The sequence below is a fragment of the Perca fluviatilis genome, chromosome 20 (genome assembly GCF_010015445.1).
Source record: "Perca fluviatilis chromosome 20, GENO_Pfluv_1.0, whole genome shotgun sequence".
NCBI classification, from domain to species: Eukaryota; Metazoa; Chordata; class Actinopteri; order Perciformes; family Percidae; genus Perca; species Perca fluviatilis.
This window is the reverse complement of record NC_053131.1, coordinates 20,554,596-20,581,954: the sequence shown is the minus strand read 5'-3', so window position 1 is coordinate 20,581,954 and position 27,359 is coordinate 20,554,596. Positions and strand designations below refer to the sequence as shown.

Below are 27,359 nucleotides of genomic sequence, written 5' to 3'. Positions count from 1 at the left end.
AAAGAATGTGGGGGGGAGAAGGGAGAAGAGGGTAAAATAGTAAAGTGGAATGGAAGGGGGGGAATGAATAGTGGATAATGAGTGGAAATATGGAATGGTGGTGAGGACATAATGAAGAATGGTGGGTGGAGTCCTATTACATAATAACCGGTACTGTGAATTGGAGGAATTCCGTAGGTATGCAAACGCACCGCCCCTCAGAAGCTATTTGTAAGATTCACGCAGCTAGGTTTGCTCCTGGAAAGCACAGTCTGGGTGGAGAACTGGGCTCACATGACTGAAACACGTTCTCTCATAGCTGGATTTTTTACACTGATACAGAAAGTTCTAAGATCTCATTTTCAAAGCCTCAGCACCACCAGAAGATCACCTAAGAGCATTCTCGGTTTTCACTTCTCAATATCAGACTCCAGTCTCAGTCTGCTGCGTGGGGCACTTAGCCTAGGCAGCTCCTTGTGAATGAAGAAGCCCCTTCCGGTAGTACTGCTCCTCTCTCCATCCACCAGCTGGTTACTACAGCTGGGACACCCCATGCCCTACTCCCATCCAACACACAGACCTTCTGTCACACACTCATGTGTAAGCAGTGTGCTAAACAGACACTAGAAATATCGTTATTAAAAGCTTCAAGATGGCATAGTAATACATTTCATGGAGAAGTGACCTCTATCAACCACTACAGACATCTCTCCTCTTTGTTGCAACACAAATGCAACAGCAGCAACAAGAGCCTCTTTCTGCTCCTCCGTACCTCCCTCCCTCCAAAGCTAGTCCACCTGCCCCATGTCTCATGTCACCTCACGGCTGGCCAGGCATGGAAACACATGGTCCCAGTCAGCACAGAGCACACAGCTGACCTGTACGACAAGCCACCGAGAGCTAGAGAGGCACTGGATTATACTGTGGACAAAACTACAGCTAATACACTGACAGCAGGAGGGAAATGGCAAAATAAAAAGTGGATAAATGATTGTATTAGTTTTTTTTCAAATGTTTAGAGATTGTTCACTATTATAAAGGCTCTTTAGCTTTTACTACTAATGTTTCCTTTTACATGCTGCTTTAAAAAGACATTCCCTCTGGTAACAAAGTACAGGACAGAAGGCACATTAAAAATTAAAGAACAAAACATTACTAAACATTACTAATTACTAACAATAAACACACTTTTGAAGCTAATTTAACAGAGTGCTGACTCCATACTCCAATTTCATCCAACCTGCCCTAGAAACTACACACCTAAATAAAGAGCAGCTAGGCCTATATATCATTCAATTTCAACTTATTTTTTTTTCTTCTGCTGGATACCTGTGCCTGGATGTATTTTCACATACAACACACACACACAATAAGATCATATGCAGCTTAGCATTTCGCCATGATGACAATTCAGTCAGAATAACTGCAGAATATAATATAACCCTGGCTCTTTGAGAAACAGCACACATGCCTCATGTAGGAACTGCCACCGTCACATTAGCTAGGACAGGCTTTTCAGAGCTGCGCTCCAACCAATTGTGATCGCTTTCCCTTTTGACCTGTGCCAGACAGACAGCGGCTTTACCTTCCAATACTTTAGGAGCAGGGATTAGAAGACTCTGGCATATCACCTATCCTCCAGGGTTGCACTAAGGAGCCAACAGCCCCCCTACCTCTTGTGCTTAAATGAAAGGCTAGTGTTCGCAGAATAGGGAGATGTGCCGAGTTGTTATAACCTCATTAGCATGACAAAGAGGCAGGGTGGCCTTTAGAAGGGTCACAGAACATGGCACAGAGGTCTGATGATGCTGCAAAGTAAGACTACAGGCTATTAGTGCTTCAGATAGGTTGATCTAAAGTGTACATCAACAGTACATCGTCACTACATGGGAGGCAGCCAGATGGCACAGTAAATAAGAAGAGCATCAGTCTCCTGACTTAGATTTAAGCTGTCATGGGCCCAAGTATCCATCTGACTGATATAACCTTGCACAAGACACTGACACCACACAAGCTCCACACTGGCCTTGTTGTGGAGTTGAGGAACGCAAAAGGATAACACTTTTCCTTCTTGGATTAATGGGATTTCTATAATAGAAAAGCCATCTCAACAATCAGTGCCAGTTTGCACCAAAGATGCCCTCAAGTTGATTTGTACACTTCCTTTACCGAGCGGTTCTTTAGGGAGAACTGTACAAAGTTCAATCAATAGGCCTAGTCTCCCAGCCACAATGGACAGAGGAAGCTGAGGAGAGGCAAAGGCTGAGTCCTGATCAATCCATCCTTTCATTTCCAGGATACCCACGCAGCCACCCCACCCCTCACTGACCAGCACCAAGCCAATCTGCCCAGACAGAGATGGGGGGCAGCCATGCAAGTAATAAGAGCCACCACGGTCATGGCAACAAACCACTGAGGGAACTGCTGCTCAAACAAGCTTTGTTCCATGCTGTCAGCTATCTTGTCTACCATCAGTTTTATCAGTGGGATGTGATGTCATGGCAGTGATTATACACCCGTCACATCTGATTCAAATATGTGTCTTTATGTCAGGAGAGAGAACAAAAGTATCAGCTTCAAACATGCCACATGTTCAGCCTGGGGTAATAAGCAGTCAGCACTTGTTGTCCCATATAATAACAGCATGGCTTGTGAGTGTATGGGTGGAGGGCAAGGGACAAAACCACACTCTACCATGCTCTGCATATATAACCTTTATAGGCATATCATTTCAAGGGCTTCAAACAAAAGCCATATACAGTAAATGTAATTTCCACAGCACAAACACCTAAAAGTGCTAGTTTTAAGTAGTTTGTAGTACTGGCCAAACTCCAATCACTGATGACACAGCAGGTGTTTTCCATAATCTGTGTCAGCTGTTGCCCTTGACAGTTTATCAATATAAACATGATTGTTCAGAATGATAACTGGCTGCAGTTTCTCCTCAACAAATCCAGAAAGAACACAGCAGTGGTTTTAAAATAGTTCTGACAAGAAAAAGCCACAGCAGTTTTTAGTCAGTGGCAGGATGAGACACATATACTAATGCCACTATAACTGGCTTGTTTTTTTTAACATTGCAGATTAGGGCTGGGTATTGTTTTAAATGTTTGTAATACTAGCGCCAATATGATAGTTTCAGCATCAATGCCAAAACTATTAAAACATTATTTTTGAAAAGAATTAACATGTTTTTTTACATTTTGTTTTTAAACAAACAACTGAGCATCCATCTGATGTAATGATAAATGACTGATTAGTCCATCAATGGAAATTAATCTGATAAGTGTGACTGATGGTTTAAGTGATTATTTCTCGTAAAATGCTAAACAGTTATTGTGTTTCCAAGTGTTTTAATTTGTTGGAGTGGCTAAGAACAGATATATCCTGTGTAGTAATTTCATCAACAAACTTTTACCAATATCACGATTTCCATGGATATTGTGATATAAAATTGGGTATTGTGATAAACGATTTTATCCATACTCCCCCACTCCTGATGTTAGTCATTAGTGGTCCAAGAGCCTGGAAAGGTCCCCTACCTGACCATGTGGACAGCGGACATTAGTGAATGTAAAGAAATCAGCTGTGTGTTGGGATAAGCAAGGTGTGTGATTTCAAACTATTGAACTGCAACAATGATATGTAGGCCAATTTTAGCATCTTGGAAACAAACCATGTCCTTGTAGTGCATGCGCGTGAATACAGAAAACGTTGCGTTTTAAAAGATGTAAAGTTGTGCGTTCTGAGCTACAGATTGTTTTGAAAATAGGAAGAACCTTGGGGGATGGGGGAGGGGACCATCACCACATCCGAATTCCTTAAACCCCATGAATCCGACTGTTAAGGTAGGAGCGCCCCGGTCAGAGTCTGGGGTTCATGGACCCGGGTTTCTACAGTTGTCCTGAACTTTTATATTGTGTGGACATTGGTTGGTTGATGTAGCAGAAATGTTGTCAATTCCCCAATTGTCAGAGAATGAAAACACTGCCACCAACTCCACACGAAAATGTACACATTTCTGATTGTGCACGTGTCTGATTAGTGGAGTAACGTGAGTGCGTGAATCCAAACTGGGCTCAACGTTATTCTTGACTATTTCTAGAAAGTTAACTTAGTTGTGTACAAGTCGATGTTTGTCTAAAATAAAAGGCACATTACTAAAGTAAGGTTACACACCTTATTTTCTAAACGTACACTCACGTCGCTAAATGAGCTAAGCTATAAGTGAGTGCCCTCTTATAAAACTTCATTTAGAAATACTGGCCTTATAACGTCAACGTAGAGGAGTCTGTAAAGTAAAGTTATCCCAAAATATATATCAGCAAGGTAAAACTCACCCTAGCACCACCAGCTCCCCGTATTTCACTGGGTCTTTGGACGGGGCGCAGTGCTCCTCTTGGCTTGACGAAAACATGAGGCTTCTGGCTTCACTGTGTAACATTAGCTAACGTTATACAGTAATAACAGCGGCTCAAAAATCACCGGGAATTACCTTCAAAAAACACGACAGGGTCTCATTTCAGATCATATATCCAGCGGCATATGTCTCTGTGCCCACGCCAATCCAGTTTTCTATAAATAAACTGATCATAAACTTCTTTAGCATGACATTGCAAAATGTAACTTACTTGGCGGTTGAATCCGCTCTGAAGCAGATAGAAAAACAGCGAGGAGCAGGGCCGGAATGTACCATTCAATTTTTCTTTACTTTGTGTAGGGGGACTCCATACCAAATATTTGTTTAAAATAGTGTTTTTTGATCTAAGTGTGCTATGTCTACCTTTACAAGTTATTAATTATACTAGAGGAAAGTATTTTGCGTTTAATTTATTGTTGGGTAAACAACGTTATCGTACTTGGGAGTGAAACGTCCTACTTTTGCCACCTCACATGTTTCATGGATCGCACCCTGTGTTATGTAAACAAAGAGTACAATCTGGGAATTCTTAAAGGGATCATACTTTTCATGATACGTTTGTAAAGTTTCCAGTTTCCAATGTCTAACGAGAATAAGGGTTTATACACGTTTTTGTCATAACATCCTTTGAATATATCAGACTTACTTCGTTTTCAGCACAAATGTATTAAGGATCATACCATTTTATTACAAATGACTGCTTTTGTATAAAGTTACACAGGCCTAAGTGGGGCAGAAGGTGGGGCAGTAATAGTGGGAAACACATGGGGGAAAATAATCATCCTGGTACATTTCCTGACGGTTCACATGCAAAGAGTGAAAGAATGGTGAAATCAGGTTTGCTTATTTCATTGGTGAGCCCCTGGGCCGTTTTAAGAACTTTTTTTGATTATGACTTTATTGCAGTTGGCTAATGCGTGCAATTGTTTATGCAACCTAATCCTAATGACGTGACTATTTATCTGCATGCCTGGGAGTTTTATTTTCACATTACCATTGCTTATTTTGATCCTTTTATTTCGTTGTCTCGCTTTCTATTAACATCTTTCCGTTTCTTGGTTACCAGCCTTCAGGTATATGCTTATTTCTTTTTGTAATATCTTATTAGTCACCTGGCTCCATGTGAGAAGATACCAATTAATCTAATAATAACATAATGGCCTATTTGCTTAATTGCTCCTTCAGAGAATGACTTACAGACTGTCTAATGTAACCAAATGTCCACACCTTATGTGAGGAACCAAGAACCTCTCAACTCAACATCCCACATGTTGTTCTCACGCCTTTCTGATGAATGTGCCACTCCACTTTTGTCTGGCAGTCTCATCAACATTTTACTGCCTCTGTCTTGTTTTCACAAGAACATGCATGGCTGGAGGTGCCCTTACTGCTTCAGGCTCCTTCAGTGGTTCTATTGCCTCTGCAATAATGACCTTCTGTTTGAACTGGTGTTTAGTTTCAAAGTGCAATAACACTTGGCACAAAAACAAAAGGTAGTAGGGGGTCACTGGGGCCCATGAAGGTACTTGCCTCCCCACCCATATGTACTTAAACTCTGCAATACTATAAGATACATTGACGTGTTATTCCATTTGTAAGCAATACAACTCAGATCAATCTATGACATTTGTTGGTTCCGTTCATAGCTGCACATACTTGTCCATTAATAGTACAGTGGAGTGAACTTCAGCAGTTGTGGGCAAGGAATTAATAGTACAGTCGAGTGAACTTCAGCAGTTATGGGCAAGGATCAAGCTGCATTAGGCCTTTAACTACAGGCCTAGGGGCTGGACTTAAAACTGTGGGTATAATGAATGTTTACTGCTCTTTTGTGTCACTGTCTCTTTCCGCTTGCCTTCATCCATTGGGCATTGTCTGTGTAAACGAGCACTACAGTCTTTTCTATGTCTGTCTGACTCACCCTCCCACATGTGCGCGCACACACACACACACACACACACACACACACACACACACACAGTAGTGTTGGGGGGATCAAAGGCTCTCTAGCACATACCACACTGATGGAGAGCAGATGCAGGGAGTGGGCTGCTTTGCTGAAGTTGTGCTGGTGTAGTGCGAGTGCAAATCTATGTTTAGGAGGAGGAGTTTAATGTTACAAGGCAAGAAGCATGCAGAGCAGAGCCCTACCGCTAAATTGCGCAATTGAGATAATCAGTGTGAGCTATGATGACAGGAAAGACAAAGCCCCTATTAACTGCTCTTTGGCACTTCAGACCTTCTATGGAAGTCATGAGGCTATCCGCAAGTGTGACGAACCTCGGGCAGATTTATTGCTGGTTTTTCCCACAAATGTAAACCTTTTGTCATTTACCCACACAAGATGGCAGGCTTTTCCAAGAACTGTGAGACACGTCATACGAGATAAAAGTGACAAAACTGTAGAATCATCATACATTTGTCAAATTTAGAGATTATCATACGAGATTATCATACAATGACATGTAATGCAAATAGCTTGTTCATTTTAAAGGACATTTAAACCAGCAGGTTGTGAAAGGCACTCCCTTTGTTATCCAGTTAATGACGTGTATGTTGAAGATACACTAATGCCTGTTTCGTCGCGAGGTTTCCATGGAGGTAAAAGCCAGATCTCCAATCAGCTGACTGCAGCATGACAGTGTGGGAGAATGTGAGGAATGTGCTGATCCCATGTTGCTCGTGCCACTGACCTGACCCCAACACGCCCCCCCTCCCCCCCTCCAGCCCCCCAGCCAGCACAACACTCCTGTTGTTTTAAAGGCCGTATAACATGCAAAGATGAGAGCTGTACAGTGCAGATACCCAAAGTCAAGTCAGGTCCAGTCCCGCAGAACCTGATTTATCTTTTAAATAATAAAAATAGAAAGCTGGCAGAGGCTAAATCTAAAACATTAAAGAAAAGAAATAAAAATAATCACACCCATGGCACATCTGAGTTCACAATACACTTTCTCACTCAGCCACTCACAGCATTAACAAGTGATTTCCCCCCCGTCAGACGTTGTCCTTGCTAAGCTTTTGATTGTTTAAGCTACCAGTTAAATTCTCACTTCCTTTCACATCTTCTTACTGATGGGAAATATTTGGTATGACTTCATGCAGGAGGTGAGAAAACAATTTCCTGTTCTGAGGGATTATATAGTATGTTACCATCACGGGAAACTAGTCACACCCCAGATGTTCCATGATTTAGGCTGCACAGTAAATTACCTTCTCTACAAACCACTTACCTAAAATATCACCACTACATGACAAACATGTTTATCGTGTTCAGGGACGTCAGATGAATACTTTGCCAAGCAAGAACTATACCTGCCAGCAAAAGCTTTAGGAGCAGAAGCTTTGCAATTTCTCTGTGCACATTCAGGTTTTTCAAGACGGTGAATCAAATAAGTTTGAAATGTCAACTAAGGTTGCATGGTGCCCCACAGTGGTAGGGAGAAAGAAGTGCAGTGGAAGAAAAAGATTCAACCCATGAAACTGGACAGATTTATCAAGCATCCCTTTTATTAACATCGCCTGTTACAAAAAGAACAAAATCTTCAGCGTTAATGAACTTAGCAACAATATAGCGAGTGTTGATTACAGATGATATGGGACGCTTACTCCTAGAGTAGTTGCAGGATTAAAAACCTTTACACTGTTGACCTGGCCTTCTCTTTCCACAGCCAGGGTCAGACTCCCTTCTCTCTGGAGCTGGAGTACAGACTTGACTACAATATGTCCATGCATCTCCATAGTTACAGTCACATAGTGGCCCTTCTGATATGCTGAAGACCCCTTTAAAATCTCACTTCTCCCACCCAATACTGAGCCAAGGTATGCATGGAGCTATGAATTCATGAATGCACAGTTTGTGATAGTTTACTGGTCAGGAGGCAAACAGATCAACAACAAAGTGTATTTCAGCAGGTCCTAACTGGTACATTTAAACTATACATATCTTTATTAAGTTAAGAAAAAAGGTCTAAAAACCCAAAGTTTGTGTCATCAAGTTGGAAATTTATATCACGGTCCTCTCTTGACAAACAACAAAAACTACTGTAGTATTCAAAAGGATTTCATTGAAAAATACAGGTGTTTTAAACAGAGGAATGGTTGCCACGCAGTTTAAATTATGCTGGATGTCATTTTTAAGTTTAGAATAAAAATTAACTGGCGATGCTGCTGATAAAGAGGAATGTGGTGGGAGTGGTGTAGTGTGATTTGGTACAGTGTCTGGAGTGTTTGGAATTAACAGTAACCTCTGCCTGCTCCCTTGCTGCCAACAGTGAGACTGGGCCAGAGTCAGTTGGAGGCTGCCTACAGTACAGGTGAGGCGACGGGGGTTGGGGAAAGGGTGTGGCTTGGTGTGACAGTATGGTGTGACGGTGGTAGTGATGAGACCGAAGGTCAAAGGTGGTCTCTGTAGTGCAGTCAGGGTGGCTGCGTGGGGGAGGGGGCGGGGGCTGTTCTCCTCTCACTATACCTTGGGCAGATCTTTGTCAGCCTCCTGGAGGAAAGCAGAATGTTCAGACTCCACATTCAAATACACAAATGCAAGTGGAAAGACTATGATACTATAATGTAATTGGGCTGCAAGAACAGCACAGTAACAGGCCTTACCCCTTCCTTTCTCTTGGCGAGTTGCCGGCTGACGCCTTGTAGCAGCTGCTGCAGTTCTCTGACTGTTTGGTTCAGTCCTGCAGTCATTTTCTCCTTTCTGTCAATCTCTTCCTGTCAGAGACAGAATGGCTGATTTAGAGCTCAATGTTACCACTTAATTACCATACATGCAAAGACATAGAACACCAACTGTTACAGCACCCTTACTGCCCCAGACTCTTACTCTCTGTGACGACAGACTGCTATTCTCTATCAGGTCATCACCGTTGTCAGTCACTTTAGAGAGCTCCCCTTGGATCAGATCAAGAGACTGCTGGGCCTGGAATAAGGACCAGAAAGTTCCACATGTTAACAATGTGTCCTGGAGATGGATACATATGTGTGATGAAAATATAAACAAATATTCTTACCGTATACAGGTCACCCGCCACCTTTTGCCTCTCGTTCTCTTCGGTCTCCAGCTTGGACAGAGTCTCAGTGAGCTGGGTTTTCAGCTGCAATCAAAACAGACACTTAGCACACACTCCATAGCACATTATAGTGTTCCATTCACACGTGAATCCCATTCATAATTTTACATTACATGTACTGCCTCCTGCCAACATTGCCTACATTAAATGCACATATAAAAAGTGCTCAAGATTTGCACAGATGTAACAGTTTTTGCTTGTCCTACATAGGCCATGTTCAAACCAAGAATAGCACTAAGTAAAAGAGTGCAAGGGGCTGTGTTGGTGTGGGCATGTTGCTACAGGTACTGGTGAGAAGATGAATTCCGAGAAGTCTAGTTTGAGTAATACATTCACGTTTCAAGGTTTATCAGAGGCCACGATACTGCACAGCGGTTTACGATACCTTGAAAGAGGATTTTACAACTCTGGAAAGTTCTCACTGTCATTTTGATTGCAAGATAAGAAGTTAAATTACATCATTCACCTTAAGTAACCAAGGTTATGCACTTGTGCGTACGGGCCAAATGCATTGTTGGTGGACAATGTAGCAATGCGTTGCAACAGAAGTTTGATGGTCTGGTGTTGTTTTGTTGTTGTTCAAGTCCTCATCGTAATTAAATCAGGAAGCTACATTTTTCATAGTGCTATTGTTGGTCTGAACACAGCCAATATATTGTCAAAAAACTAATGATTTAACGCTACACAAAGGCCACAGTAAAGTGTCCAGCGACATGGCAAGACAAAGTCCACGAGACAGACATGGTTCGTAAGAAGGCTGAAAAGGTGCAGTTCAAGGTGTAGAGTAAAATCATAGCTGAAGATGGACTGGAGCACATTTGATATTTTTGGACTCTGCAGAAGGAAGGCAAATTGACTAGCAGGCCATTTGTTAGATGCCTGAAAAGGCAAAGTGAGATGAATTTAGTGCCAGTGTAGAATGAAAACAAAGAGTTAGTCTTGTAAGTATCACAGAGTGTGAACATGAGTCATCATTATACACCCCTAGTTGTTGCTACTTTACAGGAGTCACATTTCCTGGCTCCTAAAATCCGAGAATATATTCTTGAAGTTAAGGGTTGAGTTAGCACGTCACTGAGGTTCTAGCTAGAGGGTGAGCAACGCTTACCAAATTCAGCTCCTCATTCTGTCTGATAGCCTCTGTATATGAGCCATCAAGTCTGGTCTGCAATTCAGTCAACAGATCTTTGAGCTGAAATTGAGTTTTGAGATGATGTGTTTAATGGGAGTCTGAGAGTCAGTCCAGGACAGCCCTATGAGCACACAGTCTGTCTATGCAGTGATATGAGCTGATCAGGCCATAAGACTTCTACAAAAAGGGAATGCTCTTACTATTTAGCAGAGTCATGTCGTGATAAATAAACCACAGGATCCTGTTGTGTATGACTGTAAATTACCAAAAGCAGTCTATAAGTTAGTTTGGTAAGTCAAGTAGAGTCATTGCTAGAGCTGATTATGGACTATTTAAGGTGTTGTGTGGACTTCATATGCCCCAAATAAACAGGATGTCACAAAAACATTACAACATGCCATGGACATGAAATTTAAAACAGAGCTGGTACTTTTGCCACATGAGGATGAACACTATGACATGACTGGGTGAAGGAGTAAAGTTCCTGCTCACCTCTCTGACCTCTGTTACATAGGTGGCACTCTCACGCTCCGCCCTCTCCAACTCAGACTCCAAGTGCTCCTTTCCTCTTCTAAGCTACAGAGCACAACAGAGGTTCAAAATACACTTGTGACCGAGACAAACACAAGTTAAAATGGCAGAATGTTTGAACTACATTAAGTCAGAGTGTTAGTTTGAGAGGTGCGTTTCCACTGGACTGACATTTTCCAACTCTGCTCCATCAGTTAGTCTCTCAACATCTTGCTCCAGAGCTGTGACTTTCAGGCTCATCTAAGGGAAGAGACAGAAGAATTATGCAATGAAAACCACACATGGTGCAATAATATAGATTTAATATTTTCTAGGAGTTGTTTCCGGCTAAACCTGAACACACCTCTCGGAGCTCTCCCTGTGATAGCTCCAGCTTCACCCTCCAGCGAGACTCCTCCTGCTCCACGCTGTTTTGGAGGCGCTGCAGGATGCCCTCCTGTGGATGCAGCAGGAATGACAGCTTAGTTTGGCAAGAGACACCACTACGGAAGCACAAATGTTAAAACCTCATCTCACCGTCTCTGCCAACACCTTCTTGTATGTCTCACAGTCTTTCTGTAGAATCCTTTGCGCTTCCTCAGCTTCTTTCAGCTTCACAGCCAGTCCCTAGTTTGTTTGAGTGAGTGAGTGAGTGAGTGAGTGAGAGATTGTGAGTGTGAGAAAAGTAGAAAGTATTTCATGCTAAAAAATATCTTCAGTTTAAGAGGAAAGATGTTCAAATTTACTTTACTTCCACTTTATTTACCTTAGGGTCCCCTGATGCAGGGGTGGATTGTGCAGCTGAGCTTTCAGCTACTGCCCCCTCAAATCTGTGGAGCCACTCCTGATGGTTCTATTAGAAAGAAGAGATGAAGAGTAAAGAGAAAAATCACGACACAGGAGGAGTAAGTGCAACGAAGTAAGACTGGTTTTCAAACACAATTTGCATGGAGGTAAAAATCCAATATTATCCATACCTGCTCATTGGGCAGAGGCACATGGGGCAGAAGTCTGTGCAGAACATCTTGACACTCAGCCTGACACATTGCCAGTGCTGTCTGGTTCTCCTACAAAAGGCGACAGGAGTGGGCAAAGAGACAAAAAGAGAGGAGAGGAGATTGAGCACCGGCTGTTCACTTAGTTCAGTCACTTCGAAGACAAAGTCCAGTGGTCATCAGAGCAGATATGACCACCACCACCTTCCCTTCTTCCTTATTCTAATTTCCATGAGTCATCAAGTCATGCATCAAGCTGCTCCAATCAATGTTACAGAAATGATTCACTTAACATAATCTTTGTAATTATAAATCTAGAGGATCAGGATAAATGCTGTCTCACTCCTACTTTCATTTACCCTAAGAAAACATCAGCATCTTTCAACAAGCCACACCTACACTGACTGTCAGCAACCTCACATTCAGAGCACATCACATCTTCAGTCCTCCTGCAACCACAAATACATCAACATGCTTTCATGAAATTGTACAAAGTACCTTGAAACTCTTCAATTAATAAAAAAGGTAGCTATCAGTCCTCCCACAATAGGCTAGCATCATGCACTGTCACTCTGAGGGCCTGAAGGGAGAGCATATGCCAAGCACTAGCCAGCTGGCACTCTAACCACTATTCACATTAACACACCATGTCACAAGGCAACTCTGAAACAAGTGTATAGAGTTAAATACAACCAGTGTACACTGACAGTACACAACAGCTGCCAAGGAACTCCCTGGCTCAGCTCTAAGAAGGTGGTTTCTACTGTACTCAGATGGCTGAAGAGCAGCTGCTGTGTCGACGGTTCAGCATGTACCCTACCCTGATGTAAAGCGAGGAGGGCAGACATATATGCTTACTATAACTGTTAATAGACCAGCTATCTGGTAGCCAACTCTATGTCTACACTAAATGGACCTGTAGATTTTACTTTAATTTAGTTACATTACATTTTATCCAAAGCGACTTACAATTGCTATATACGTCAGAGGTCACACGCCTCTGGAGCAACTAGGGTTAAGTGTCTTGCTCAGGGACACATTGGTTGATGTATCGCACCCGGATCTCCCACTCCAAAGGCACGTGTCATATCCACTGCGCCATCATCACCCCGAGTTAGTTAGTTACACAAAGATCTTTCAGTCAGGAGTACAGATAATTGAGAATCATAAGGCCACCGTTGCATAGTCATTCAACATTTTAAAATGATCACACTTCCTTTAAAAAGAATGCATTAAAATCAAAGTGAATTACACAGAATTTCATTGACTGAAAAAGTGGTGACATTGACAGTATGGATGTCACAAAGCAGAAGGGGGGGGGGGACATGCTAGAAGTGACATGACAGACAGGAAGCGGCAGAAATGATTACCATGAATCTCAACCTAATGACCTCTAGTGAAACAATTTCTAGGTCACTGTGCACTCATTTCAAAGAATCAGCCTGAGCTTTGGGCAAGGAGAAATCTTCTATATATTTCAGAGCTTAATGCAAAAATGTATCCGCTAATGAAACCAATATATGTTAAGTTAATAAAGTCTGAGATTCCCAAGGGGAGTAGCAAAGATCAACAGCTTAACACAAGGCCAATTGAAAACTTGAAGCCAAACAACAGAGGGGGAGGGCGAGAGTGAGGTAAATGAGTATGCAGCTTTGTAATGGATGATGGCGAAAAATAAATCTCACTGGGTCAATTATGGCAAAAAAAACAGCATTTTTGGGGGATGCATCAGATTGGAACTAGAGTGAAGGAGACTGAGGTGGGGTGTCGAACCTTGACAGCTTTGCTGAGTTTCCCTTGAAGCATGGCCTCGGTAGCTGACAGAGCTTCCATTGCACTCCAGTTTTTCTCCCGAAGCTCCTGTTTTGGTCAGTTCCAGAGAGATACTACTTTCAGTTAAGCCTCAGGAATTATGCATTCAGTGACCCTCAAATAAAGACTGGTAGAGTAACAGAACAAACCGAACGCATTTCTCATTTTAAAATTGCTACACTCTGTTTTTCACCCATGCTCCAACCGCTAAAAATAAGTATGAACAAATAGCCTCGAGAGTCACAGACTCGCACCTTGTGTGGGTAAAAGCAACATACACAGTATGCAAGATATGTATTGCAACAATGGTCTGCTGATACTTCAAGTTCTGCTAGTATTTCAACTACTAGTCTATTCAAATTAAGGTAACAATGTCTGGATATATACAAGTTAAATACAAAAATTAGAAAACAAAAGGCCACAAATATGTAAAAAAAAAAAAGAAAAGAAAAAAAAGGTAGGAGAGTTTCTAACGCTCTGAATCACCCACAAGCACAGACAAGCTTGCTGAAACAGTCATGGCCAATTGCGAGCATAACAGGAGTAGGCTGGAAGCCCGGTTATGAAACACTCAGCTTAAGCCATCCAAATCAAATTAGACATCTGTACTGATGTGTACAATCAAGTTGAAAACACAACCTTAGCTAAAGAAAGCACAAAGCAAAACAAGTGGGACTAAGCAGCAGTGGACAACGGGAAGTATGGATGTATGCTGTGTGCAACTCCAGTGTGAGGAGAGTGTTTCGGGGAACAACACAAGAGGAGGGGATGATGTCTCGCAGGGCTAGACCAGAGCAGTCACTGGTGGTATACAGTTTGGGGGCAACACTGTAGGAAACCTACGTTGTTCTTCTTCCTATGAAGCTCCAGGGAGTCCCTCAGCTCAGCCAGCTCACCCTGGAGATCTGAGACCTGCTTCTCCTTCTCTGACAACCTAATAGACAACATAACCACTCATTTTGAATTATTACGTAGTTACGGGTCCTTTAAAATTGAAAATGTATGTGTAGAAAATGTGTTATATGGAATGCAACATTACTCACGCTTTAAGAAGCTCTGGGCTTGGCACTGCTGTGTGAGACTGCTATTTAAGGAGGGGAAAAGAGTCCATCAAAAACAGGACTGAATGAGAATTTTGTCTCTTATGACCCTCGCAACAAAAAACAAAACAAAACAAAAAAAAAAAAACATTTTGTCTGAGTCACTGGCCTGTTTGCTCTACTATGCTTACTTGGTAAAATCTTAGACAAATCTTCCTGATTCAAAACCACAGAATGTGTCACACTTGCACTTGGGCAATTCTTTGAGATCGTTCCTCACCTGTTGGTGTATCTGCTCCACCTTCTCACTCAGCTCCTTAGTCCTTGCCTCCAGCTCAGCCTTTAGCATCTGGATCTCATCGTCCTTTGCTGCTAGCCTGTGGGTCAGATGCGCTCACCATTAGTCTGATTTGTGAAGGCAACGCTGGACGACGACATGTTGAAGTGTGGGGATTAACTTACTGAGCCTGGAGTTCTTGGATCTGGGTACCAGATCTGGTCAGCTCTTCTGATGTCTCCTTCTGTCTCAGCTGCTCTACCTCTACCTGCAGGGCAGCCAACTGCTGCTCCAGAGCCTGCAAGACAAACACTGCTTTAGACAAGAGCTCAAAGTACAACAACATGAACAATCTAAGGTAGAGCACATGGAATTTGCAAACACAGTATTTCATTGAAACAGAAAAGCCCACACCTCAACGGTCTTCTCTCTGGTAGAGCTGCTGTCTTGTGCTGTCTGTAGGCTCTCCTCCAATGACTTTAGCTTCACATCCTTCTCTTGGATCCTATAAAGCAAAAGTCAATAAAGATAATGTACATATATAATGATATCCGTGACAAGAGGACATTTAACAATACACAGCCTCTTGTGCCAGCGGAGAACTATAACTATCAGGGGTGTGTCTCAGGAGTGGCCTAGAGTGCCAGGAGGAACTTGTTTTTAAATGCTTACAGTAGAGTAAGAAGTGGCCTTTGGTTTCAGAACATGTAATTATGACTTGTATCAGTTGCGCTATATCTCAGCCACTCACTGACTGGTGTTACAGAAACTAAAGTAGTTTGTTGTGGATAGGGTTGGGCGATCGTAAGACTACAGTACTGTTACATTGCCATAATTGTAAAATACCAAAGTCAATGATTGATCTTACTTGCTGTGAAGTTCTTCCACTATCGACTCTGATGATGCCTGTGATAAGGGTAAAAAGACAATTTAAAAAGGAATCAATACCGATTAAGAGAACACACTAAGCTACTAAACAGCATTTCAAAAGAAAAATGATCTTCGTCCACACAAGCGTTTTAGCGCTGTAGCAGAACTAATCTTCATCCATGTTAACACGTATACTTGGCGTTGGCGTCTGCGTCGATCTCTTTAAGATAATAGCAGGGCTGCCATGTGTGTGTGCATGGGGAGTGTGTGTACAGTGAGTGAGAGTGTGACTGGGATTAGCTTTTGAGCGAGTACCGACTCTAGAGGCATAGTGAGAGAAACAAAGTGTCTCCCCTGTGCTTTCTGACCACGGTCGGTCCACGGAGGTGGAACTGATTACAACGCAACCCTGAAGTTTTCAAACCAAAACGGGGTCAGCTGTGTTTTCAAATGTCTCCGTTTTAGGGGCTCGGAAAAGCCAGAGTAGTGTGGACGCGAGGCATAAACGTAGCAAAACATATTTGTTTTAAAAAAAAAAAAATAGTGTGGTTGCAGCCTTAGTAAAGATGTTATACAACTCACCTGTTCTGCTGTCTTTCTCTGAAGGATCTCTATTTCTTGTTTTAGTGACTTGTTTTCTTCTCTTATAGCCTGCATCAGGGAGAGAAATTACTTAAAGATTTTCTGTCCAATTAGGGATTGTGATTACAAGGCAAGCAGTGAAATGCAGAGTCATGTAAAGCATGCTGACGTCAGTCAAATGTGTGCGAGACAGCAAAAGAGAAAAACACCTTGAGCTCTTCCTCCTTGTTGGCCACCTCAATCAGCCCCTTCTCCAGAAGGTCCTCTACGGTTTTCATGTTGTCCTCCTTCTCCCGGACACTGGGTAGGGAGCAATGTTTTATAACATAATTTATTAATTATGGCTTATTAGTTTAATGGACAGAGTAACAAGCCTAACCAGATGACAGTTAAAATATGTTCCAGTTTTCACACACACCTCTTTTCGAACTGGTCCAAAGCCAGTTTGGAGGCAGTCTGCATGGGGAGTGAAATAGAGAGGGTGTGTCAAAGAGAAAAACACACAAACCCATAGGGGCCTTTTAAACTTTGAACAGTTGAAACAGTCAAGGTACATGGCTAACCTGATCAGAAATCTGTGCCTGCAGATTCTGAATCTCTGCCTTCAGTGACATGTTCTCATTGTGCAAGGCCTACAGAGGAAACACAGGAAAGAGAGACTTATTATGCCAAGTCAAATGCAAATGTCAACCCTTTTTCTGGCAGGGTGGTGTACATGGTCTTCAATTTATATTCCCTCTGAACACAATGAGAGGCACAGAACATGTTGGCCAAATTCCAGCAGACTAATAAACTAATGCAATGTAAGTATAAGAAGCTGTAGATGAAGTGCTCTAGCGAATATACCTGCATGTTAGTTTCCCTACTGGCCCCACTGCTTCTCTCCGCATTTAAAGAATCCTCCAGGCTCTTTCTCTTCAACTCCTTATCAGCCAATCTAAACAGCACAGGGGAAGAGTTGGGACAGTGCACTAGAAATGGTTCAACAGCATCACCTGTAATGCAGTCACTATGTCTGAAAAGGTCAAAATTGTTTCTCACAGCTTCTGTAGCTCCTCAATGTGAGAGACATGGGTGACCTAAATTAGAAGAAAATCTATGTTATTATCCTACATACATACAGATAGGCATGTGAGCATATTTTCCTACTAAACATAGGTAAATAAGATTGTCCAATATACCTGTGATGAGATCTGGGCATGCAGGGTCTCATTCTGGACTTGCAGGGTCTCGCTCTGGACCTGAAGACCTTTGTTTTCATTCATAAGGTCCTGTTAAACACAGACTGTATTAGTGTATACAAGTGTTTTGCTCTGCTTCACAGAGAAATTCACTGTGCATCTCAATATGGAATCAACACTTCAGAGTACTAAAATGGGATGTTGTAGCGGCTCACCTGAACCCGGGCTTGCATTGAGTCATCAGGCATACTGTGCTGGGACATCTCCATAAGCTCCATGACTCTCTGCTCCAGCAGCTCCTTGGAAACCATTGCTTCATTCAGGCTGCTGTGTAGGGTCTGGATCTCCTTGCTCTTGTTGTTCATCTCGGTCTCCACTGCCAACAGCTGGCTGTGAAGCTCTGTACCCACAAATAGACAGACAATCAGTTGCTGGATGTAATTTTGTCTTTAATGTAGTAGAAGCAACAAGTTAAAAGGATTGAATGTTTAGTGCGACATATTTTATCACCTTGCTTTGAGGCCTGAAGTTTCTCTCTCTCAGCATTGACACTGTGGAGGAACTTCTGCACTTCCTCCCAACGTCGCTGAGCATCCTGCAGTTGGGCCTGGCGATGGAGACATATATCCAATTTGGTGAACACGTTTCTCCCACACATTATGATAGAAAACAAGTGCTGTACTGCCACACTACACTAAACTAACAAATGACATCCATCAATCTTCTTTCCTCTCACGGTCAATATCATTACTGTAGGGTCAATGACAGAGGTTGATTTGCATTAAGGCCAATTTATACAAGCCCCCCCCCCCCAACAACTCAAACACAGCTCTGGATCTTCTAAACTAAGTTAACGGCTGGTCCAAATTACAAAACATCTTGTAGACAGCGCTTTAATTGATTTTTCTAGTCTGTGCAACAAAGAAAATCAGATTTTTGTCATCAAAATCTCAACTCTTGCCATGGAGCCAGCAACTAAAATTTCCATCTTTAATCACAGTCAATGAAAAGACAGGAAGGGCTGATCTGGGTGTCTCGCAGGAAAGGGTTGTTCATACACAGCACAAAGCCTCAAACATTCCAGCTTCCACAGCCAACACAATCCTCCCAACCCAAGTTGTATTTGGCACACCCACTTCAACCTCCTTGGTAATGCTAACACTACTGTTAACCAGATTTGAGGCTGTGCGGCATGGCCCAGGTTTTGTACAGCCCAGTTCATTTTTGTCTCACCTGGGGAAACTGAAGCACAGCCTACATAGCAACACATTGTGCATCTGGATTAGCGTACCTCCAGCTGGGACACGTTCTGCTTATAGGTGACCTCCAGTGACTTCCTCTGGTGCTCCTCCTGCTGCAGCTTGCTGTTGTTGTCCGCCAGCTCTTTCATCAGGCCGGCATACTCAGAACGCAGCTTGTTCAGCTCTGCAGAATTCCTATCAAGCAACACATGCACACAAATGAGTGATGTGAAAATGGGGGCATTTCACCTTGTGCAACTGTGCATCCAGATGGATCTCTTAAGTGAGCAACACAGGCAGAAGAAATGGAGAATAATTGTAAGATGACAAGTCTGAGCTAAAATGCAAAGACAATGAGCTGAAATTCTTATAGGAATTGGATCACTATGATAGTTTCACCAAAACGAGCAGATGAGACATGCACGAAGCTCTAGTGAGCATCTTTTATCTATTGTAGTGTAACACTGACTTGCTCTCCATCTGGTTGGTGGCAGAGCTGACTGCGTCCCTCAGGATGCCATTCTCCTGCTGCAGTCGAGTGATCTGGCTTTCCAGCTGCTCCCTTACCTGCTGAAACTACACATCAACAAGATGATTCAGTCTGCATGTGGCCTTAAGGGAATGCAAAAAGGTCTGGGTTCCTTTATATTTTTTAAATTCTGCTTCCCCCCCACAGTATTGATGATATAGAGGGTTGTCTAATATACTGTAATAACTGATAATACAACAACAAAATAGGAAACAAGTGATTTAATGTCCATACTTATGCAAGAAATCAAATCACCTTTATCTGCATGGTCTGGAGCTCCTGGTAGCTGCCTTGTGCTTTGCCCTGCATGCTACCCAGTTCTTTCTCCATGGCTCCACGTTGCTCTCTCATCATGGCCTCCACCCGGCCTGTCTTTTGCTTCTCAACTTGAAGTTCCTAAAGCACAGAAGAGGGCATATGAAGCCGTTATGAAACAAATGAATTACTCTAAAATAAGTTGGGAATAAATAAATAATTTATCATATTATGCACTTCATTAAGAAGAACATGGGACTCCAGACCTGACTAAGCTGTTTCACTTTGTCCTTGGCAATGGAAGCCTCCTCCTGCAGAGTTGTAAGAAGTCTCTCTCGTTCCTGTGCAGCTGGGTCAGGCCTAGCCGCAGACTGGTGGTGAGACACATAACATTAAGAAAGCAGGCATAGCAAGTCCCAACTACAAATACCAGGTCTCCTGCCAAATGCAAATAGTGTGAAATGTCACTTGTCACAACACCCAATTCAAATGTGTCATTTATGAATCTCTCACTTTGTGCCAAGCATCCAAAGCATTAGGGCTCTTCTCCCCGAGGAGAGCTATCACACTGACAGCCTCGGCCTCTGACAGAGCCAGGCTGGACAGACCAGAAAGCAGCTCCTTCAGCTTCACCTCCGTGTTCTCTGTTTAAGACACACAAGGCCATGCAATTTAGCGTGTTATTAAATGGCAGGGACAACAACAAACAATGAAATACTGGATCAGACTTGTTTTTTGCCCCCTCTTACCTTTGTCAGTCTCATTCTTCTGTTTCTTGCCACTCCCTTTGGAATGTACATCATCGTTATGGCCTGCCTGGTGGTTCGCAGAAGCTGCTGAGTCAGCCAGCACATGGGCTTCATCTACTGGATTTGAGGAAAAACTGGTTGATTACAAGGCGAGAAGTTCAGGCTTGAGCGCATGTCCTGATATTGAAATTTAGATATAATTTAGCATGTGGGACCATTGTATCACTATTACCATGCTCAGTTTTCTGCCTCTTGGCAGAGTTCTTCTTCCTGCCACTGGTAGCACTTGGGGTTGCACCGTCCAGAACTTTGGTTTCAGCCACAATGGGAGCTTCCTTCTTGACTGGAGCTGGAGCCTGCTCAGCCTTAACCTCTGGCTGCTGGTCATCCACTGTAACTTAGGAGGAATTTATTGAACAAAAGATTTAGCCATTTCCATTTTTTCCACGAGAATCTAAGTGACAACCCCACTTTAAACTGTACTCTTGGCTACTCACCTGGCTCTGCTTTTTGTTTCTTCTTCTCCTTTTTCTTTCCAGAAATCTGTGGAGGTGTCTGAGCCTGAACAGGAGCCTGAGCGGCTTGGACCTGTACCTGAACCTCAAGCTGGGGAGTTGGAGGGCTGGACTGTTTTCCTGCAGCCAGGAATGGCTCTGTCTTGCGGTTGACCGGCTTTGAGCCATTTACTTCTGGCTCCTCAGAAGAAGGAGCAGTAGCTACTGCAGCAGCAGCAGCAGCAGCAGCTGCTGCTGCAGCGGCAGCCTTGGCAGCCTTTTTCTCCTTCTTCTTTCTCTCCCTCAGACCAGCAGGAGCCTCAGGTGACACTGAAACAGGCACATAGGGAATAGGTGTTGGAGGAGCAGGCTCTGGAGTAGCCACTAGTGCAGGTTCCTCTTCTACCTCCAAAGTGGAGCTGTTGGCACAATCAGCCACATCAAAATCCCGAAGCTCCTCTTCTGACTCCCCTCCACCTCCGCTGGCACTCTCCTTCTTCTTGCTCTTCTTTTTTTCATTCTTCTTACGGGTGTCTGGCTTAGATGGTGGTAGCTTGAGGTCGCGTTTCTGCCTGGCCAGCACCTCATCGTAGGAGGTTTCCTTCATGAAGAGCCAGAAGAAGAGGAACATGAGGGCGATGACTAGGGAAGGGGCCAGGATGAGCAGGTACTGAGAGTCGTAGATATCCACCGCCATTCTGAAGAGGAGAATGAAAAAAAAAAAAAAAAAAAAAAACACTTTAATTTAGGCTACTTGGCACACAGTCAACACTGTTAAAACATCAAGGTATGCATCTGCCAATATTTTCCACATACTGAATGCATGACATTATGGTAATAGCTTTCTACCAACAAATGCAACTAGCAAAGGCTGCTCAAATCCAGATATCACAATAACATAAGAACTCAACAATATTATGTACATGAATCTGTAACTTTGTTGCTGCTCATATCCATCCAATACAAGTCTTGCTGTATATTCATATTTCTTTGCAGGTCAACCACAGCTGCCATCCATGAGAGCTAGCCTGCGATGTGTGAACTGGTACAAGTATGAGATATGGGAGATGGAGGTGTTGGTACATCAATAGTGTTGAGAGGGTGTGAGTGAGAGGACTTAATAACCCCTTTTCCTCTCATAGTGCTATGATTCGAATTAGATAACAATACCCCAGCTACACAGCTTAACATCATCCCCACCTTTACATAGGTACACGGACAATATGGGGTATGCACTTGAAACACAGCTTGGTAGGAGCCAGATAGAAAACTTCACTCACATTGGTTTAAAAGGTGGTCAAAATAGACCAAGAACATCAGAAAGACAACTAGGCTAAAAAAGAAGATGGCTCACTGTCTCTTTTAGTCACTTCCCTCCTTCAGCCCCCACAAAGACGACAGTGGTATTCTAAACTCATATCAGGATGGATTTGCAAGAGGCAAAAATACACCCACATGTGTCACCCGCTGAGGTCTGCTGCAGCTGCAGTTTGACCCCTGCCTGCTTTAAGCCAAGGGACAGGAGGTTCTTCTTCCATTGCAGGCAAAGTTTACGGAGTCAAGAGGCCCTGAGTGCGAGACTTCATCAGTTTAGCATCTGCCAAAGATATTCTTAGGAACTGTGTGTTGTCTCCTGGGGTGGAATCAGTGCAGATAAAGCTGTAATAATTTGAGACACAAGGCATCTTATTGCTCACTAGAAGCCACTATTATTAACCAAACCAACTGTAAGCATTATTGTCATATTGTCTTGGCATAAAAAACACTGGAGAGAAAAAAAAAAAAAAAATGGCACCATGATGGCTGTTAAAATGAAGTTGCTGTATAGGTCAATAAATGTGGTTACTTAGCCAAGTAATTTGATTAGTCTAAGACACATTCAAACAATGCCAACATTTTAAGCAGGGAGCTTGCAGTTTCTCTTGATTTTCCTCTTATATGCCCTTATCTTATTTCTGTTTAATCAACCTGATTACACCTCAGATACCATGTTTGATGTGAAAATCACAGAGGTGGTGCTAGGGCAATATATCGATATTATATCGACATCGATATATGAGGCTAGATATCGTCTTACATTGGATATCGTAATGACATGTGTTGTCTTTTCCTGAGGCCTGTACTACGAATCAAGATCAACATGCCCTGGATTTATTTCAGTTACCTGGCTTCATCTAATCTAACAACCGTGGTCCCGCATAAACTGGATCTTCTAAGAAAAGTGACGCCGTTATCTATCGCGTATTGATTGGTCGGTAGGCGGTGCTTTTACAACGGTTGATCTCTAATCTCCGACATAACCTGCTCCGAAGCAAGTTAGGTGTTCAGCATAAGTTACCACAGCGATTTAACCCGGTAACAAGTGATCCACCGTCGTGATACCCAAAACCCTGGGTTGAACCTGAAGTTACCTCGCTAACGCCAAATCTTGCTTCATAGTACAGGCCTCTGGTTTTAAAGGCTGCATTACAGTGAAGTGATGTAATTTTCTGGATTTACTTAGGCCTACCGTTTTATTATTTGCCTTTACCCACCTAGTCATGGTATCCACATTATTGGTGATTATTTATCAAAACTCTCATTGTGTAAATATTTTGTGAAAGCACCAATAGTCAACCCTTCAATATCGCCATCGATGTATTTGGTCAAAAATATAAAAACGACAATTTTGATCAAATACATAGAACTCTTTCCAAACATTAATGCATCTGGAGAGTGCCATACAAACTTACACACAGCAATGCCTTGTGCAAACTTACGCACTTATTGCAAAAAAAAATAAAAAAATAAAGCACGGTTGTGAAAAACGGAGACAAGTTAAGCCCTGGGTGACCACAGCAGTATTGTGTTGTCAACAATACAGAGTTGCACAGACAGCGAGTGACCTGAAATGTTGCACAATCCCATCATATACCTAGGCTCTGTGGTAGTAACATAGCGTAGGAGTCAGCGCCGTAGAGCAGACCTCTTTAGTAATTTGGATTAAGCAGATTACCCATGATAATACATTTAAGAATAACTTTCCACCGCAGCGCTTCCTGAGGAATGGCAGGCTTAGTCTTATAGTGTAATGTTGACCCCTTTTTTCACTCACACCTCAAAAACCTGCCATTACATCTTCCACAACACACACAAAAATGTAACAGGTCTGTTATGTTTAATATTTGAAATACCTTTTTCTGGAAAAAATATTTAGCCTTTTAAGCACCAAGCTTTTCCTCTGTGCATTGACAAAAAAAAAAAAACTTCATATAACATTTTCTGTAGTGCTTTGATTTTGACGATCCCATTCGATAGGCTTACTGGTGCATTCCTCCACACTCCAGAAAGGTTACAGCTGGGGGCAAACTCATAGAAAATATGTAACTGAGCAGAAAAAAATAGCAGTTTGTTTAGAGAGCACAGTTGAAACCAGCAGTCAAAAACCCATACCATGATAAAAATATTAGACTTTGAGTTTTTTTTTTATTTAATCTGTTCCCATCTGCTCTATAGTTTTCTTACCTGTGACCTCATTAGAAAATGTGTCATATTACAAGGACAAAACAGAAACCACACACTTAGGCTAATAAGCAACATGCCAAGACCAAAAAAGCCTTTCAGTGGCCTAGAGATTACGTCTGAAACCTAGTCATAAACCAACTAGATCAAAGTTTAATAAAAATAAACCGAACACATAAAGAAGCCATAGTAAATGATATACTACTGTACATGTACAGCATCGGTGAATAAGGTAACTTACTTACTCAGTGGCTACCAAATCAGGAAATTCTAACTCATGTCATGTTCATTGTATGTTCCAGGAAACTCCCATGTCAGACCAAATTAAGCTGCGAAATTAAACTTGAAGCAACATTGCCATCTGATCATATTAAGTATGGGTGGAGTAAGTGGTGTAAAAGTTTGAAGCCTGCTTTCTTTCTTTCAGCCCCAGGCCTCGGAGTGGAAGGTGCATAAGTTTCCTAGTGCAGCCTGAGCCTTGTCCCAGCATCAAAATGAGCCAGGAGGACAAAGCCCTCTCGGGCTGTTGGCTCCTCGGAATCTAGCCACTTCGCTGGCCAGGCCTCCTGATTTGGCAGGCATTGACAGAGAGGAACTCCTGATAACTATCGGGTCCAAAAAGCAGCGCAGACAGTACTCGAAACTAGGCCATGCAGAACGCTACATTTTATATCTTTAAGATGACAGCAATTCACTAAGAAAGCATGTTTAAAAAATAAAAAAAGGTCCAGGAAAGCACAGAAACTGAGTAAACAATTTCTCTAGTACACATTTACATACAGACAAGTGTAATCCTAAATCAGAATAAGAACTAGGGTTAAAAGTAATCTAGTTTAAGAAAAGTGAGAGATGGTTATGTCTGAATAGTTAAGCTCTAAGGACGACACACTGATCATTTACCATTATCAGTATTCCGGTAATAAACTAAACAGAAAGTAGCAAAGTACACAGTAGGGCTTTTGATTGTAGTGGGAAAACAAACATAAGTATTGGTCCTCTGGAATGGTCTGCTCTTCCCTGAGCTTGGTACATATTGAATCAAGTACAACTAACACACCCTACAACAGCTTAAAGACCTCAAGGAAATTGACAAAGAACTGACACCATGCCACAGGAACACCTTTGTGGACTCTATGCGAACGTTTGTAAAAGTGGGACCAATGGGTTGCTTGAAGGATTTCCAAGGATCTCCAGAAAAGTTCTTAGGTTTAGAGTTTATTTAGCGTTAAAGTTAGTTAAACAAACAAAAACTAAATATATCTAGAAGTCAGCAGGGCACAGTTAGTCATATATTGAGTCACCACTTTATTGCAGATGTAGTAGGATTGCCAACACAAGTATTAAGTACCAACACCTCGACTTTGATGTCAAGCAAGCTTCCTCAAAATTGAACAAGGACAGTTCACTATGGTTGAGTACCATGTCCCAGCATGCTCAGTCATGTCTAATGTCGGCCTTGTGCACACTACTGAACCAAGATAGCTACGTAATGGCAGCTATTCTTACAACAAAAAAAGGCTACATGTGGACAGTCTCTTATCACAGAATTAGCAGAACTGATCTATCTATAGCGTTAATCTTCCTTGCTAAGTTAGCCCAGCTCGCTCCTGAAGTCACACGACACTTTATAATAAAACCAAAAGAGGCACACATGTCGACGAAATACTCACTTCGCCGAAATGACTAGCAAAAAATGTTTATTTAAAACAGTGGAGGTTCAATAGTGACATGGACAGGTCTACAAGTAGTTGCTTTAATAGTTATATCCATACAGGAAAAGGCTTGTCGCAACTCAAGTTCGTATCAGAGTGGCTAAAGCTCAGCATTATGAATGAGCTAGCTAACGTAAAAGCTAGCCAACTAACGTGAGGTAACGTTACTAACGTTAGCCGACCAATCCAATTACGGTAATAGAACAGAGGAAGTCTTCAGCGATAGAACTGACCAGCAAAAATGTTAACACGAACACTCAAGTTTATTTATTTTTTTCACACACTCTCAGCCTGTGTGGAGGCGTGGAAATCTGCCCCCCAATACGGGGGCCTGGTCTTGCTAGTGACCCAGCCTCTCCTGAAATCTCTGACCCGGTCTGCTGCTTCATTCTTCCGTTCAAGTCCTAAGGGCCGTTCCCAGGCCTGGGTAAAGAGTGTAGCTGCGCTAAGACCGGGATGAGCGGCTTTTTCACAATAAATAAACATGATATCGCCGAAAACCGCTAAATACAGCATACCTGTAGCTTCAGTTTGTTGTTCCCTTAGCCAGTAGTGAAATGGCGTAGTTCTGCGTTGACTCTGGCAGACTCTTGACTTCCCAGGGCAGCTCCAGCTTGGCTTTCTTCTGCGCTATCCGTCAGACTATCTGCTGTTTCTGGTTCGCGGGGGCGGGTCATAGTCAGGCTGCTGGGGAACGCTTGTTTTGTGACTCCAGGCACACCGGCCGGAGCCGTTACTACGCAGGGCAAAGCAAGAGATAGCCCCGCCTTTTCGAGACAGTCTTGATTCGTAAATCTTTCTATAGACAAAAGCAAAGAGGGGAGTGGTCATTGCATTTCCTCAAAGTCCATTAAATAAGAGTACTAAAAGCGCAATATTATATGGGATGGGACCTCCTTTGGTATTTAGTGAACTAACCAACTTATTTAATTTTTTCTATCTCTGGTATCTTGCGACCTAACCACATCTTTAATGATGGTATAAGGACAGTATTTCTTCTAG

At 42.5% G+C, this 27,359-nt stretch overlaps 2 protein-coding genes across 8 annotated transcripts in view; both read right to left on the bottom strand.

Annotated features, from left to right (window-relative positions):
• peli2 (pellino E3 ubiquitin protein ligase family member 2) overlaps positions 1-4,639 on the bottom strand; it is a 13,324-nt gene extending 8,685 nt beyond the window's left edge. The window contains exon 1 of the mRNA XM_039785433.1: positions 4,320-4,639. Coding sequence (XP_039641367.1) covers positions 4,320-4,423 — 104 coding nt within the window. The 5' untranslated portion in view covers positions 4,424-4,639. The remainder of the gene's footprint in view (positions 1-4,319) is intronic.
• A 3,248-nt stretch (positions 4,640-7,887) lies between these two features.
• Positions 7,888-27,019, bottom strand: ktn1 (kinectin 1). 7 transcript variants are annotated; one of them, XM_039786038.1, is made up of 36 exons: positions 26,876-27,018; positions 21,148-21,842; positions 20,883-21,047; positions 20,651-20,767; positions 20,415-20,545; positions 20,168-20,272; positions 19,902-20,042; positions 19,587-19,693; positions 19,168-19,312; positions 18,387-18,483; positions 18,092-18,276; positions 17,877-17,966; positions 17,737-17,774; positions 17,542-17,632; positions 17,259-17,327; positions 17,114-17,151; positions 16,905-16,995; positions 16,696-16,764; positions 16,112-16,149; positions 15,658-15,748; positions 15,429-15,541; positions 15,247-15,343; positions 14,970-15,010; positions 14,770-14,860; positions 13,888-13,974; positions 12,097-12,186; positions 11,886-11,972; positions 11,657-11,746; positions 11,484-11,576; positions 11,312-11,380; positions 11,102-11,185; positions 10,586-10,669; positions 9,418-9,501; positions 9,231-9,326; positions 9,008-9,118; positions 7,888-8,894 (listed from the first exon to the last, which is right to left on the bottom strand). In XM_039786038.1, exons 2-36 carry the CDS (start codon positions 21,839-21,841, stop codon positions 8,865-8,867), a joined length of 3,849 nt encoding a protein of 1,282 aa, XP_039641972.1. In that variant the 5' UTR covers position 21,842; positions 26,876-27,018; the 3' UTR covers positions 7,888-8,864. The 7 variants fall into 7 exon arrangements, with proteins under 7 accessions (XP_039641972.1, XP_039641974.1, XP_039641973.1 ...); XM_039786040.1 differs by having other exon boundaries at positions 14,970-15,007; XM_039786039.1 differs by having other exon boundaries at positions 20,651-20,764.
• Positions 27,020-27,359: the final 340 nt, after the last annotated feature.

Excerpts from the sequence above, each read along its gene's own strand:
- ktn1 (XM_039786038.1), bottom strand. The coding sequence starts at position 21,841 with ATGGCGGTGGATATCTACGACTCTCAGTACCTGCTCATCCTGGCCCCT. Across the intron at positions 21,048-21,147 it reads GAAACAAAAAGCAGAGCCAG|TTACAGTGGATGACCAGCAG; the intron begins GTGAGTAGCCAA and ends ATTCCTCCTAAG. Across the intron at positions 17,633-17,736 it reads ATTGAGGAGCTACAGAAGCT|ATTGGCTGATAAGGAGTTGA; the intron begins GTGAGAAACAAT and ends TGTGCTGTTTAG.